Source organism: Thermobia domestica, chromosome 2 (genome assembly GCF_964235325.1).
Source record: "Thermobia domestica chromosome 2, izTheDome1.hap1.1, whole genome shotgun sequence".
Taxonomy (NCBI): Eukaryota; Metazoa; Arthropoda; class Insecta; order Zygentoma; family Lepismatidae; genus Thermobia; species Thermobia domestica.
Genome location: NC_137455.1, coordinates 45,248,676 through 45,266,333, shown reverse-complemented (window position 1 = coordinate 45,266,333; position 17,658 = coordinate 45,248,676). Strand labels below are relative to the sequence as shown.

The window sequence follows — 17,658 nt, the reverse complement described above, 5'->3', positions numbered from 1 at the left end:
TTCAACAAAACACATGCCGTTATGTAACCAAAACATTTTACAAAGACCTAGACTGGAAAATTCTAGTACATTCCTTGTAAATCTTCTGATCTGGTGATCTTAGATTATCTTTGAAGCCATTATTCAACGATGTGTGTGAAGTATTTCGTACAATGAAGGGAAGCTGAAAATGTGGTTTAATTAATTCTTGCTAATCAACACCTGGTGATTTCTACAGTACACTGATATGATAATCGAACGTTTGAGAGATGTACCAAGATTATATTATTCACAAATTCGTTAAAAGTTAGAAAACCGAACTAACTTACCACACAATCCATATTTTCCGGAGTTTCCCTTATATTGGTTGCAATATGTTAAATACTTTTCTAATATTTTATTTGACAAGAGGAGTAATTTAACTTTACTGAAAGAAAAAATCTAAAGATTAGATCGGGATTATGTAACTTTATTGAGATTCAGCTAATAGTTATAAAAGTGTAAATAACATGCTCAAAAATCATATAAAAGGTGATAGTTACAAGTATTCCTTTTTCTCTCTTTTCTTTTCTTTTTTTCTTTTTTATCACAGTTTACGCAAGAGAGATCTCCGCAAGTTGCTCAAATCGGTGGGGTCAACCTGTGACTAGCTGAGAAATGCACAGACTTAACACTAAAATAATGATCACTAGGGCTGTCCTGAATGTATGTCAAATAAGCCTGGTAGAAATACGACACACCGAAAGTACGTGTTACATTTTTTATTATTTGTAATGATCTACTTTAATTCATATTTTCTACTGTGAATAATGTAAAGCTTCCTTTACACAGAAGTCAGAAACTAGTGCTAATAAACTGTAAGAGAGAAAGTGATCGAAAGTTAGAAATGTTTCGTTATTATTCTCTTCAATTACGAGTGTTGACATATTTCACTCATCTCATAATTCGCAGGTACTGAAACAGAAGACTGGCAAATTCAAGTGTAATGGAACATGTACAATTACACTCAAAATCGTATTGAATATGTGCAGTCTTTGAATGTATCTCAATAAAAGCTACCTGCTTTTGTGCATTTTTTTTTTTTCCCCTGAACACAAGAGCAAACAATTATTCACAAAAAACTATTTACTTTGAATCCGTGTTACCAGAATTCTTAACTTCTGTAATATTTCGGTTAAAAAGTGGAGATAACTTCGTAAATATCTGTACTTAATATTCGGCTTCATCTCCATTTGAATCTTCACACGTTCAAGCCTCAACCTGCTTCTTGTAAGCAAGTACTAGCAAGTACAGCCGAAATACTGAATTTGATAGCAACAACCTATACGAGTCTGCGCTTTCTGTTCTAAGATATAACAGAAGGGAAGATATTTACGGAAACAATATCAGAAAAGTACGTCCTACATTTGTGAATTGCAATTCCATGTGACCGTTACAGCTTTGATGAATTTTTAATATTGTTACGAGTGTAACCAGCACTGATTTCAAGTATGAAATAATAATAATAATAATAATAATGTGTGTGGAGCTTTTTTATGAAAAATGAAAAAAAAAAAAAAACAAGAAAAAGCAGCTTTGGTAATTTATAAAACAGTAGCCTGAATTTGTGCTAGTTTCAATTACAAATTTAACTTTGCCTTTTTATGTCCATAAAATTACAACAAACCCCTTTCAATAAATTTGTGCATTTCATAACAACTGTTCATATACAATACGAACACACGACAGCCCTAGTATTCACCTCATACAGATTTTTGAGATTTACACATTTTACCGACCTTAATTCTACTACAAGATTTTTTTTCACAATAATGAATATCAATAATTATATTATCAAGCACCTCAAATACCTACAAACTACTTTCGAACTTTATTCAATACTTGGTAATTGTGACCTATCACAACAAATTCAGGTTAACAAATTATTTGTGACCTAACTTGTTTAAAAATACCAAATAGTGAGTTCTTAAAATCGAAATTGTATAAATGTTTTAATATATACTTTTATATGTACATTATTTGAAAACCTCCAGCAGTCGCTATAAGAGCAAACTCACTTTTACACTGAATTTACACAAACTAAAAATCTAAAAATTTTTGAACACAGTGAAATGGGTTAAGTACTATCCACAAACAAATATTACACAAATCAAAGCATTATCTGCTCTACTACATAACTATACAACTATACAGAGCCAAAGATAGTTTCTTTACGATGAAAGTAAGTAAATAAATGAAAAAGTACAGACAAGAGTAAAAACTACAGAACTTCTCGCTGTAGCTAAAATTATCGAAAAAGCTAGTCTTCCATTACAGGCAAACGAGCGGTAAGAGTATATATCAATTATTGAAACGTAAACAGAAAATAGCATCAATGCTTTTTTTTTTTTTTAAACGATACTTCTTGGTCAGGGTCTATCTGAAGCTTCCCACGCGAACTCAGTTTAGCCGAAATCACAAAATGTCCACAAACTCACAAGATATTGCAGAAATGCAATGGTGAACATAAACCCTAAAACTCGCGTCAACATTTTGACTTATAGTTAATCTTTAGTTTCTAATGAAAACTTTCAACGAAATTCCTTTATTTTCATTCAATAACTTTCAACAGGAATTGCACAATTTTACATGCTTTTTTTTTTTTTTTTAACCCTTAACAATGGGATTACGAATGAGATCCTACTATAAAGTACTCCAACTATAAAGTTTGCAGAAGTTGTCTTGACTTGCAATTCTTTACGTAATTTTAAAATATACTAGAAACCAACTGCATTAAATAAATTCAGGTTCGTATTTATAGGTTGTCATATAATCAAAAAACTGCGAAGAGATTATGTGGAAATAAAAAAAAAAAAAAAAAAGTTTGGAATTCAAGCTTCTACCTTAGCCGAGTTCCATTTTTGCATTATACACATCTCATTTAGAATTTCAAATGTATTAATGCTGTACAGTCTTTTGACCATCAAGTACAAAAATTCCCTTTTAAAATTATTTACACACTACTACATCCCAAAAATCAATAAGATTCAATTCTCTTTGCAGTATATATCTACGTACTGAGATGTCTTGACGTTCTCAATTTGCGTAAACAACAACTGAATACTAACTGTTTCAATCATACTGCTGAAACGGTTTAAACTTTCTACACAATTCGTTAATGTTGGATTAACAGTAATTAAAACAATGTTAAAGAGATTTCCAGCAGGTTGCAGTACACCAAACTAAAAGAGAATAAAATCGAAACATTTCAATTTTCAGTATTAATTACATTGCTGTTACCGCCAGTTTCATATTACGAGTTTAAAAAATACTAGATGGTAGTAATATTTAAGTTTTCCCTTGGGTTAACACAAAATAGTAAGTTGTCATCCCCCAAAATATATTTACCGTACACGAGTGCCTGAATTTCTAGTGCTTTAATTACGTATAAGAGTCAGCAAAAAGCACAACCACCATTTATGTTAATTTTGTTGTAACAAAATTATGTATTCTCAACGATGATTTATGATTAAGAAACATAAATATGATTTAACAAATATTTGATTCAGAAGTCAGCAGTGTGAGAAGTAGCAAAAGAAAGGTTATGAATTGATCTTCTGAATACGATTATTGATAACTTACAGAAATTTCTGTTATTCATAAATCAAAGAACTGTACTTCAGTTTATTTTTCATATATATTTTTTAAAGTTCCTAAATAAAGAACACGACCAGATTTGACACGTGCACTTTTACTGTCAACTGCACCATGAAGATATGCTGTAGAAGGCGTGAAGATCATCTCGAGGGGAATTAATGTGATTCTTACATTAACAAGTTAGATACGAAGGAAAGTAGCCATCATTGGGTTCCAGATTCCATCAATTTACCGTATTTATATGGATGACGAAATAGTAACATTGGTGATATTTATGTACTGTTTAGTATTTTATTTCGGTAATAACTGTACTACAGGTTAACTGAAAATCGGAAAATTTTACACGTATCTTTACGGAATAACGAATTTTCCCAGCCTGAGAATATAAAGTTCTTGTGCAGATTTGGGCAGTTAACATACAGCCTTGCAGAAAGACAAAGTATAAAGAAAAAATAAATTGTTATGTAATAATGTTTTAAGAACTACTGAGAAATCTTAAATACTTACAAATATGATTTTAGTTCATGAAATAAGCAAAAAACATCTATATTCCCCATTCAAAGAAAAATAAAAGGAATTAATGGAAAACTAGCTCTTAAAGTACCCATAAAGTCATGATAACTCTAAAGTGTACCTAAAATACACTTAAGATCACTACAGGTAGAGAGAGAGAGAAACAATACTTCACAGAAAAATAAAACGTAACTTTTATTAGATATAACTTTTAAGATGATTACTCTATTTTCAACATATTAAACGTTTACTGCCATGTACAAAAGGACTGATTCAAAGAAAGCTGCACAAACTACATTCTAATATGGAAACATACATAAAGATTAAAAATACAGCATGAACACACGCAAACATACATACATACCTACGGACACACACTAAGTTTATACCAGTACCTGAATATTTAGATGATTACACCAGTATATTTTTTTTTTCACACATTATCACATAAAATACTGTTGAAGTTTTCGTACTTAGTATTAAGTACAATCAAGCACTTGGTTTTAAAAAAAATATACAAAGCAAATACTGTGATAAAACATTTTTTCTTGCATTTTTTTAAAACAAACAATATCACTTAAAGCAGTATAAACTCGTACATCTGAACACTTGCAGATAAGTATTAACATTCTTACATACATACAGGCGAGCATAAACAAAGTAAGAATTACAACTTTCGAAACTACAAAAAACATAGTGCGTTTGAATAAAATGCAACATAATGGAATCGCATCATACACGCATTCAATATTAACATTTCGCATTTCTTTCTTTTTCCTTTAAGGAAAAAGTATACGTACAAATATCGAAAGTGACTACCGCTTTTGATTCCAATTGAAGATCCTAACCACATCTAGTTTACCGAAAAAGTAATTTCATATAATATATTAAGTAATATACGTGGCATACGGTAATTTTGTTATCGTCAAACGCATCAAATCGAGGAGAAAACAAATTTTTGCTAATATTAGGAACAATCTATACCACTTTTTTAGTAATTGGGATGCCATTGAAGAAAAGAGCCTTAATTGTAGATTCTTCTAATGTCTAAAAATATTTAGGTACCAGTGCAAGCGCTTCGAGAAGTGTCTGAGCACAGGCTATCCTATATATATAAAAAGCATTATATTTTGAGAATAAACGCACAATAGCTAAGCATGACGTAATTTTTTCCTGTCTTCTAAGTTTCTTTTTTTTTTCTTTCTTTCTTAGAACAAAAAATATGCTTGAATAAATATTTGTGCTAAAACTAGGAACATAACTTTTGGAGACCATGCTTAGGTAAGAGATGTATCTAGAGGGCAACATTTTCAGTTTATGCATGTAATTTCCGATTCAATTTCTAACTTAGTAATCCTTACTTTAACAGCAAGATTTTAATAACACTAAGTGTTCTCTCCTATCTAGTGATACACCTATTTTCACATTAATTTATTTTGATTCTAAGAACAAACTGCTGAAAAAGTAAAATTTACGATTCACTATCCAGAAATATTTCTTACCTAAATCTGAGTGATCTTGCTCGTAGAACACATAAACACTTCTAGCATTACAACTGAATACAAGCAGTAAGTTTCTATTCTGTGCGAATAATACTTATTTTAATAAACATCATCTGGTGTGGATTAAAGGAGACTTAAAATGTGTTTAGGGCTTCAGCCTTAAATTTCACTCGAAAAAAGACTGGGACGCAACTAATACTTCGAGAGAGAGAGAGAAAAGACTATTGAACAGTATTCAGTGACAAGTTCTACCAAATCACTCATGTAATCAATGGTTCTATTTGTGGCTATTTATTGACAAATACATGTAAAGTGATTTCACTTAGATACGCCTGATAAGAACTGTTGGCATATTAATTTCATCTATAGTGCGCTAAAGTGACATATACTAACCGACAAAATTGTACTCACCACTCCTATTAATCCAAAGTAATTAATTTTCGATTATTTCCATGGGAGATGATCATCTGTCTCTGTCGTTTTATCCTATTAAATGTACTAATCACCAGTTTCACAGCTCACTTTATATCTTTTGATAAAGGACTACTACGCCAGAGTTCGAAATATAAAATCATTCAAAAAGAGGTACCGAATGGTGAGCACATATTGTTGTTAATTTACTATTGGATTAGTATTTTACGCATATGTGGAAGTTAAAATTTCAGTTAATAGCAATAAGCTACGAGTTGTACCTTTTACATTCTTTTCATTGTTGTTTAACATCAATACTGAACACAGAAAACAGGAACAATGTTTAATATAGTACACAGCATGATGCGATTACTAGTTTCAGTGATATGTGTGTTTGAAACTAAAGAATTTTTCCGGTAGTTCACTAAAGGTATGAAAAGGAGACTGACATCATTACTTATTATTATCTACACGAAAGAAATAATAAATCATCTGAATTACTAACGCTACCATACAAAACGCAAAAATAAATGCTTTCCATTATAAAAACGCAAACCACAAACTTCTGTGCAAATCATACGCAACTCACTTAATACTACTAATGATATAGGAATCTCGTCTGCTGTTATCGCTTTGGGTCCACAACAGGAGTTGGACTAGATGTCTTGGTTACATTATCTCAGATATTAGGTACACCCATTGCATTCACTTGCAAGAAATGTACGAATAACTACAGTCCTCGTATATATGAGCCAATTTTGGTTACCAGGAGAGATACTGATTACTGCATGATCTTGAGTACGCTGCCTCCGCTAAGCAACTGAAAAATTTATGTAAGTGCGATCACAACTTGCAAAGATCATACTTTTAGTTTGCTTTAATTTATGAATACATCTGTATTTATTGCAATAAAATAACCAATAATTGAAACGAGCTTTTTGACCTGATAAAGACCAAGAACTGCCGATGAGTAAAATTTATTATTTCCTTGTATATTGTTGGTCACAAGTACTACTGTAGTGAACTAAACGTAGGTACTGTAGTTAACTATGATATACCTACACGTAGGTTTTTGCTTCTGTGCGATGTTACATTTATTGCCTTATTCCAGATGAAACGTCACGAATATCAAATTTAATCTCCTTTCTTTCGTTCAAAATTCGCAAAATTCAAACACAGCGCTTCTTGAACATCCAAACTATAAAATTACCTGCAAGTACAAAGCGTGATTTTGAAATCAGTCAATATCTTTTTTAAAATCAGCCGTGCCTGTAACACCTGTTGCATAAATATTGCAGCAGACAAGATTCTCATATAGCTGCTTATTTTTACAAATATATAGGCCTTTTACTAAATGCCTAACATGTTCCTGAATTACGTACAGTACACATGTGCTGGAATTACATATGAAAGTACAATAATTCCTTAAACTTCTCATTAACACACAAAGAAAATACTGAACAAGAGAGGAAACCGCTCCTTTTATATGCAAAATAAAATATTCCCATCGCTAATAGATTAAGAAAATCAGTCTTGACAAAACTCCTCACTACAGCCCAGCAAAGTAATATTTATTGTAAAATATACATCTAATACAACTGAAAGGAAATTCTTTCCCAACCATTCGGCACACAAGTGTATACACTACGATTCATGAAGTAATGCATTTTACTAAAAATCCCACTATTTTTTCCCCAATGAAACATGGAACAACCTATCGCCTAGAAATATGACCCATTATGAATTGAAGTATTTCAGTAATGTAAGAAAAATGTTACATCTCTTCAGATGACGACTCATGAACGCTAATACGTAAGAAAGTCAGAAAGGATCGACAAATCTTAAGAGTCATTAAATTTCTTCCTCTAATTAATACTAGAACACGACCAAACTACGAGTTATTTAGAATTAAATGATTGTTACAATTACAGAAGAAATTAATGAAATTTTTACTACCTATACTATGAATATAATGTGAAGGTTGAATAAATCTACTTTCAATCTCTGTATTAAACTGCTTTCGAAAGTTTGTAGCACTGGTCCTAAACTATTGCTATTAACTATACCATATAAGCTATCCGATTTAACTTCAATTTCTGCTGTTGAAACCCAGCAGTTCTGAACTTTAAAAAAAAAAAAAAAATCAAACAATTCAAAGTGCGTATACCACTACATCCCTTTCTGGAATAAGATCATATTCATCACATCACTACAAAGAACAAATTACTAATTGTTACGACAGTTTTTTAGCATATATTTTCATTATTGTATATGGATTCTGTTGACAAAACGAAATTTCATTTTACTTGACCGAAAAGCCACTCAAAATAGTAATAGATACTACATAAACCTTTACTCCATTTCTTATATTTTCAAATTTCTACCTTTCACAACAAAATATACAAGAAATATTGTACCAACTCATGTAAATGTTTTTAAAATCAAACTATATCAGCCGAAGTTGTATCCGGCTGATATCTAATTCTCGCTATCAACCACTACAAAAATTGTGTTTCTCATATGTTTGAACTCTAAGACAACCGTGTAGCATCATAGTATACTATTCATTTTAACTATACACATTACAATTACGGCCCCGAAAATCTTCAAGCCATTAGAAGTTTATTTTATACTATGAAGAAAATTTTATTACATCTGAGTTTCTACTCTTTTCACATTTCTAACATTATTTTAACTACAAAAATTTCTACAGCACGTTATTGTTTTATTCCAGACGTAGATATAACGCAACCGGAAAGAGAAGTACTATAAGTTATGACAGAGGAGAAAAAAGAAGAAAGAAAAAACTCTTAGCACACATGAAAGTATTACTGCACTATAACATTGTTATACCTATCTAAGAGTTCTCCATTTCAGAACCACTGAATTATTAAATTAATTAAAAAAAAAAAAAAAAAAAAAAAAAACTAGTACAATTAGTGAATAACATATCATAGTTACAAATTAATAAGCTAGTGTGACACAACCAACACTTTTGAGGAGGATAATTTAATGTTGTATAAAATGAAGTACACTATAAGACACATGAAACTTCATTTAAGAAAATGAAACATTGATATGAAGTAGCATACACATAATTTAACCTTACCAGCTACTGAAATATTTTTACTAAACGCTAGAAGTCGAATCTATGAAACAGGTTTTATTTTAGGTAAGTTACCCCGTGCTGTTCTTGTTTAGAAAGAAAAAAAATTAAATGAATAGGAAATCCCGAAATGAGCACATCTATTACAAACGTAAAGATTATAAGCATAAACACGGATAGTCCTTGTCCATAGAAAAGACTCACCTTGCATCCGATGTTATGGTTGTCTCTGTTAAAACCTCATATTATCCTTCGATATTTCAGTCCCCGCTCGGTCCACGGACGCGAATACTCCTACCGTCAACAGGAAGATGTTACTGAAACATTATGTAGTTTTTTTGCTCCGGAATAGTATGAGACTTTAACAGAGATACAATAATACCGGATGCAAAACAAGTTTATTCTATATTAAATATGTCCCCTACAAAACGTACAAGTTGTTATATTTCTTCTCCATTATAATGACATCAAGAAAACTATTGTACTCGAAGTAATCTGGAATTATACCTAAGTTCAAACTTGTCCTTATCATACAAGACTATGTAGTAACACCTAGATAGCGTTTCTTCAAAAAGTCATATTGCCCAGAAACCGAAGAAGTGCCCTTGTTAGAAATTTTCAATTCAAATACATGTTCACGTCAGGTAATTCTCGTATGTTTCAACTTTTTCACAGTATATCATATGTGGTGCGGTGAGTACACTATCAGGAATTAAGTGATAGTTCAGGTATCTTTACTTGCAAAACTTTCTGTTACAATTTATGACGTAGATATTAAATATTACTAGTTCTTTGACACTTAGACACTGCACGTCGTGAACACATTGCATTATCAGTGAAAACTTGCCTTGGAAGTGTTCTGAAGCTGAAGCATAAATATTAATCCGATACTTTAAGTGCGCTGCAGTTTTTTTTCTTTTTCTTCAAAATTCCTTTTTTAATTATACATTGTACGGAATAAATTTGCATTGTTCTTCTTTGAAACTAAATTACGTGTATCAGCCAACAATACAAAAAGCTTCAATTAAATGTAAAAGAGTACACTTACGCTAAAAAGCATTAGTTTTATTTATTTATTTATTTTTGTCAAGTCGACATCAATATAAAAATTAATGCTTTCCAGTGCAAGTGTATTTTTTTACGATTACTGTATTGTTTGCTAATTTACTTTCACACATAAACCAAGTTTATTATTTCTGACGATGTAGATTTCAAGGAAAAGTTTTAGGACACCTATTCACAACAAATCTCGTACAGGAAAAGATACACTCAAAATCTGTTTTGCTCGCAGAACACTTTCAAGGTAATATAAAGAGGTACGTACATGACACACCTCATAACAATCAGGAACAAAATGGCACTCACCTCTAGGTCCAATCCACTTTTAATTGATGACTGTTTCATTATCACCTTGTTGTAACAATCGTGAAGTCTTTTATGCCATTATTTTATTTTATTTATTTTTTAAAACAATCAAGATGTTGCAGGAAATTTAGTGCTGAGATAGGACTGGCATAAATTGCAATAAACCGGCTTTAACAAATTCACAAAAAATCCTATGTGGATGGAAATTTCATTAAGACAAGGAGCTGTATCTAAGAATATGGAAGTGAAGATTGACTTTGAATTTGCGTCAATATGAATTTGAAAAATGTACTACGATAATACGAAAGCATCGTCCAATTAAAAAATGAATTAGAATCAGTAGTAGAGTAGGATTTGCTGCCACGGCAAGTTTTCACTAAAATTACCTTTTAGTAATGAGAAATACGTAATAATGTAAGATGTCAGTATTCTCGAGAGAGTGCGCTTTAAAAAGTATTACTTTCTAATGTATTACCTCTGTTATGCTTCTTCCGGTAAACTGTAAAACTTTCCTAACTTAAGTTGAATGCAAACATCGCGAAACACCCTGTACTGTGTGATTTACATACAAAAAGTACCTGTACGCATTTTCATCCTCAGGCTTACCACATTAAATTGGTCCAACCTTTAAATGACAAGGTCATGTAACAAGTAAGCTTTGCATGTCCTGAGAGTTACCAAAACGATATGTTGAAAAATTCATGAATTGAAATTTAGAATATTGTCACAAATTTGCTACGGAAGATATTACTGGTTAATAAATAATACCATCAACTTGCCAAAATAGAATTACCTAACTTTCACAACACTCATCTTTCACTGTGAATAAAAGAGCTTTGAGTACTGCAATTTGCGATTAAGCTTTCAGGAAGCAAAAGATGAAATTACAAGAATAAGATTTATACAGATAATTCAAATTTCTTTACAGAATAACAAAACATAAATCATTCTTTCTAAACATTTCGTGCAAAACCCGTTTGTTCTAAGAATTTTCGGATTACCAAGTTCATTATCTGGATATTTTTACACACATATGAATGAAAAAAAAAAAAAAAAAAAATTAATGGGATTAACATTAAAAATACTGAAAAATCAGTGCTGCAAATGTAAATGTAGATGAAATTATTGACATGATCTATTTTTATTATGGCTTAGTATATCCATGTTCCCAATTACTGTCCTAAAAAGCAATGAAATCAGCTAAAACCTGAATATTTAGAGAATGAAATTCGCAAGGCAGCTTTAAAAATACTGTTACCACACGCGTCTGTTTTCCGAATGTTAAAGCAAAATCCGTATGATCCGGCTTCAGTTGAAAAGTGTCCCAGGATTAATCGAAAAAAAATAAATAAATAAATAAATAAAATAAAAAATAAATCTGGTAAGCTTTTAAAAAAGTAATGCTATTCATTACGGAATAGTACTCGCTGAAATTCTGTCCTGCTTGAAAACTATTTGCCACCGAGCTTTCGAAGACTTTCTTTGCTAATATTTTCAAGTCTTGAAAATAACTGAGAGCGTCACCGAAAACTCGAAGGGAAATAAGGTTTTAAACACAACTAAATTCCTAAGACTTAGACCTACAATTCTTTTCGCTGTGCAAGTGCTTCCATCAATACTAGTCAATGTCTTAGGCATATTTCACACATTTAATGGCTTCTGGTACGATTTATGTATTGTTATTCTTTAGGCTTGATTGGTACTATCTGTTTCGAGACGTAGCGTGCAAGAAGAAACAGTCTCAAGTAGCATGATAACCCCCAATCGACCAGCCAGCCCCCGCGTTAGACATACCTTGTGTCTTAACTGATATTGCACTAAATATAAATGTTTGCAATTAAAAAAATCATGTGAGAATTTGGTAAATGCTTTAATAGCATACATATTAAATACTAAAACTAAAGCTATACTCACTAAAAACTAGACTGCAAATTTCATCGTGAATACTTCAGTAAAGTTTTTGCCATCCTCAGTATTGAACCTTTCAGAAAATTAACGCTGCTACTGCTAGACGAGCTACATCACTGTTATTAACCATTGATGTATACACTAACTTATGCACTTTCAAATGTAGTGTTTGCAGTAAACGTTAATAACAACATAGTGCGTCTAGCCTTTAATTTTCTCGTGAATTCCGTACTGAAAACGGCAACTCTTTGATGAAACTTTCACGGTGAAATTTCCAATCTGGTTGCTTTTGGTGAGTACAGCTTTAGTTTAGCATATGAAAATATCTTGTTGATACGCTACGTATATGTGAATAGATGGTAGAAATCAAACCAAAGTCAAAATTCTAACCATATTACCCTCTTTTCGTTATTGTACTTCTAATCCAACTTTTGCTCTCAAAGGCCTGGCCAGCTGACTTGGAGATTTTAACATTTACGTTACTTACATATGAGAACCACGGTACTGCTTTTAGCTTCTCTCAACCACATCAAAATAGTAACGGATACGGAAGGAAACAACGCATTATAGTAATGTGTCTGACGTTCAACTGACATCATTAAATTCAAATTAGATTATATATATATGAGTATTTTCAAATCATTAGAACTTGCACATTCTAATCAAACCATTATACTGAGTTGGCCAATATATATATATATTTTTAAATACAAGCGACAAAATGGTTAGTTTACTGTGAGTAATACTGTATTTATCCCATTCTGAAGACCACAGAGCTATTATTGGCAAAATGTTACAAATAAATGGATAATAATAAATTAAAAGGTATTCCAATCTTTGAGTTTGATCCTCATTATTTTATAAAACATCAAATAGGACAGAATGAAAACATATCTGCGAAAATTAACTATTTCGAAGACTTAAGAGATGAATACAGAACAGTAAAATGCATATTTAACCGTGTGATCACGATAACCTCTGACACTTTCTGCAATGGCAAATAATTAGGCATAGAACTACGTAGCTACAAAACAGTCGTAATAATATATAGAAACAAACAAGGACCAATTTTTATCATTTAAGCATGACTGAATCTGAGAAGCAAATGCCGAAACAATGTATGTTTGCAGACATAAATCTGATACGAGATTAAGAAAATGTAGAGGCAATTTTCTCTCTTATTTCACTGCATTTCTACATAACATCGAATACCACACAAAACAGAGTACAGAAAAACCAGCAGTAGTTTGAGGGGGGGGGGGGGTATTAAAAATAAGAGTATACATTCATAGATATGCTAATACGAACTCAGTAAAATTATAAATAATTTCTCTGAAGAATTCAAAATTAACAATCAAAAGAACCATGAACTGTAACGCAAACAGCGTATTACAATAGTTGTACGTATATAGCATTAGCCAAACTATAAACTTTCTAAAACTAGGATGTTGACTTACTATTATGTACAATGCGTACTCTATTACATCTGCAAGTTTAAGTAGTTCAGTAATAAAACTTTGTGTCTTGGAGGAATTTTAAAAAATATATTGTGAACAGTTCGCTATTTCAATAAATGTGGTGATCTGACCCTCATTCTTTGACTTTGCAATAATGGTAAACAATATCTATCTATATATGTATCTCGCTAATACTTCACAGCACTAAATTATCAAAACATCCATAGACTATTTAGGAGCACGGAATGTACAGATTTCTACAAGAAATGCAGCAAGAATTATACACTTACACTAGTCGAAGGTAATTAGACACAGTGCTACACAACAGTCAACTGCTCAGATGCAATTTTCATAGGCCTACCTTACGTAAATGTTTACTTGATTAGCAGTCTTTATCTTGAAGAATAGATAAATAAAAATCTACATTAACGGGGAGAGCACGATGAAAATCTGTTAGCAAATCTTAAAACCACTGAATATTGTGTCTTTTTCCAGACCATTTGTTTTGATCTGAAGTACTGTTCACAATTCACGCAATAATACTATTGCCTGATAACATATTAGCTCTGTACTTATTACCAGTGTGCGCAAGAGAATCACTTCTCTGAATCTCTTGTATCAAGTGCTAAGAAGATAACCATTCGAATATGCCGAAGACACGAACTCACTTTTAACTTACTGTCAAAAGTTTCTAAAAACATGAAGTACGTAATGTATTGTTATAGTCGCCATACGAACACATGTATTTGCTTGGAATTACCCTGTCTTTACAACTGTTATTTCGCATTAACATGCTTTAAAAACAACTGATAAATATTTTCAGCAATTAGGCCTATTCCAAAATTAAAACTTCTAAAGGATCTTACACACTATTTCCTGTAACTTGAATGTAGTATTTGAGCATCATTCACGCAACTCCGCACGTTTCTAAGCATTTTCATCCACAGACGGCAACCAAAATGCCATATTAGTGCACGCTGAAGCCAACATCATGTACTTTGGGTTAAACTGCACACACTGTACTGGTCCAGGATGATCAGCATTCAATACGCACACTTTGTAACCAGTATCCGCATTCCAAACGTGTACCCTACCATCTGTTGAGCCACTGAAGATAAATTGGGAGTCTGGACTGAATGATGCCTCTATGGGTATGCCCTTGTTGTTCAGATGACCAGTGAATGTCTGTAGAGGGGTCCCATGGAAAGCGTCAACTAGACGAATGATTGAGCCGTTGGTTGAGATCAAAATAGTTTTCCCATCGCGACTGAACTTGAGCCCAGTCCAGTCGCATTCTTTCTCCTGACTTAGCTTGAAAGTTATAAATGGACCTTTGTCAAAGGAACGAAGATCATATAATTTTATGCTCTCTGAGTTGACACCTGCGGCAAATATCAAACCTTCGGGATCAAAAGCTGCAACTGGTCGCCCTGACAGATGCATCAAACCCTGACAATTAGGAGACCTTAAATCCCATAGCCTCAATGTCTTGTCCATAGATCCTGATAAAAATGTATCATCTACGGGAGAAATACACAATGTAACTACTTTCTTCGTATGTCCCGGGAAGTATCGTATGTACTTATTATCGTGAAGGGACAAATAGCGTATGGTATCATCAATTTTTGTGGAACTATGAATTGCAGTATTTTTCGCATGTGTAAAGTGTATGAGATCTACTCCATATTTTTTACTATTAACAGTTCGCATCTGCGTTCCCTTCTCACAATCATATATTACAATTTGATCGTCTTCACTGCAGGATATAAGTGTTTCTCCATTAGGGGAGAAGTCAATACTGTTTATTTTGTCTGTATTTTCCCTGAAGACTTTCGCTACTTGGAAACTGCGTACCACATGATCTACTAACTTCATTTTCGGTTAATAATAATATTTCTTACAGTCAATGTCTAACCTAGGTATTCCAAAAATTAATATTTTTCAGAAAAGCGTGTGAAACAAAGAATTTACGCCGGCGATCAAACCTACTATTTCCAACAAAAGACAAACGCTTGTTGGAACATAGTTTTGAAGGAACTTAGTCTGTAATACATTACTGGCACAGCATTCCAGAATGTAAAGAACATACACACACCGACGCTGTCCAATTAAAAAATTCAATACATATTTTCCACCAGTTCACAAACTACAATAATTTGCATTACAAACATACACCTCACTTCCTTGCTCCGCCGCTACAGCACCTCTAGCGTGATGTTACGGTACTACTTCATTGTGTTTGTAAAAAGAAATGTTTACCACTGAAGGGGTTTCCAACTGTCTTCGCAACTACTAAAAGGGGAATGTCTTATTAAGATTCTTCAAAATACATTTTTAAATCCTTTTATTATTAACATTAACGACTTTTCAAAGATAATATTCATTTACTATGATAAAAACACAAAAATAAGAAAAATAACTTCGTGTTTGCTCTGAAATGCATTGTTGCCAACAACCATGAGTTAAAAAACTCTGCTTTATTATGGCAGTTTACTTTTAAACTCATTTCTTACTCAAACTGAACATGCAGTTATTGTAAGATCCTCATAAAGAAAATGTAAAATTAGTCTTTTCAACGAGAAGAAACAATAATTAAATTCTTAATTCTCTACAACTAATTACGCCTGAAATAATTTGCTTGACCTTAGACCAGTGAGGATGCAAGGTCACTGGGTCAATTTCTTGAGTCAGGGAGGGGGCAACAAAAGATCTGAGAAATTTTGGGGCAGATATTTTTGTATGACGAAAAGGATAGTTTTATATTACTTTAGACCTACCTAGATTATAGTACCTGGGGGTAATTACTAGAGGTGACTGCCCCTCTGACGTCACTGCTTGAAATACCTGTATTATTTCAAAATGATTTTCAATTTATTATTCGCTCCAATCCAGTAGTCATGAAAATTACTCGTAGTATAAGCTATTCATGTTGATACATATGAACTAAGTAGTGAGCACGTATCAGTGATGACGCCACATTTATTTTGTTGCTAGTGGGGGCGAACGTAGGAGCAGTTAAATTTAACCAGGAATTAAATTTTTCATGTACATCGAACAGGGTTGCCCACAAAGGGGGTCTATGACGCAAACTGCGTCATTGAAATATTTGGGGGGTTAAAATCTATATAAATATGTTTGAGGGGGTGTAAAAATTAATCGAAAAGATTTTTTTTTCATGGAAGAACACCTATGGATAGACAATTGGGAGGGTGCGTCATGAACAAAAGGGGGGTGGGCACCACTGACATCGAAGATAATGGGCCTTATGCAGAGTCGTTTTGACATTTGATTAACACCATACTACAGGGTTGATTAACGGATGGTTATCAAAATTGTATTCAGAGACTGATTAGGACGTAGTATTGGACGAAGTTAATCACAGGTGACTAATTAATCTAGAGCAGAGACTAATCTTTTACCCACGGCTTAGCGTGCGACACAACATTTCGTATTTCGTAATTCATGTATTTTCATTTTTACAGACTACGCATGCGCTCATCTACTTTTCCGTAGTTGCCACATTTATTTACTCACCGATGCATTGGGTTCTATAAGTTAATCATACGCAAATCATCATTTTAGTTGTACTCAAAGTACACACTGAATACCAAAAAGTGCACTTTCCTTAGTAAAGATTAGTATGCTTACTAACTAGTCTGTGACAAACCTTCGATTAACGAATTCTCTCTGAATACCGCCCAATATTTTTATATTTCTTGACCTACATTAAAATATACATTGGGTAAGGCAGATTTAGCCACCGGAAGTGCTTGTTCCGTGT

At 32.5% G+C, this 17,658-nt stretch overlaps 1 protein-coding gene across 1 annotated transcript; it reads right to left on the bottom strand.

The window, feature by feature from the left end:
- Window positions 1-427: 427 nt before the first annotated feature.
- Wdr82 (WD repeat domain 82) lies at window positions 428-16,297 on the bottom strand. Its single transcript, XM_081740754.1, has one exon. The coding sequence runs from the start codon at window positions 15,750-15,752 to the stop codon at window positions 14,805-14,807; it is 948 nt and encodes a 315-aa protein (XP_081596880.1). The 5' UTR covers window positions 15,753-16,297; the 3' UTR covers window positions 428-14,804.
- Window positions 16,298-17,658: the final 1,361 nt, after the last annotated feature.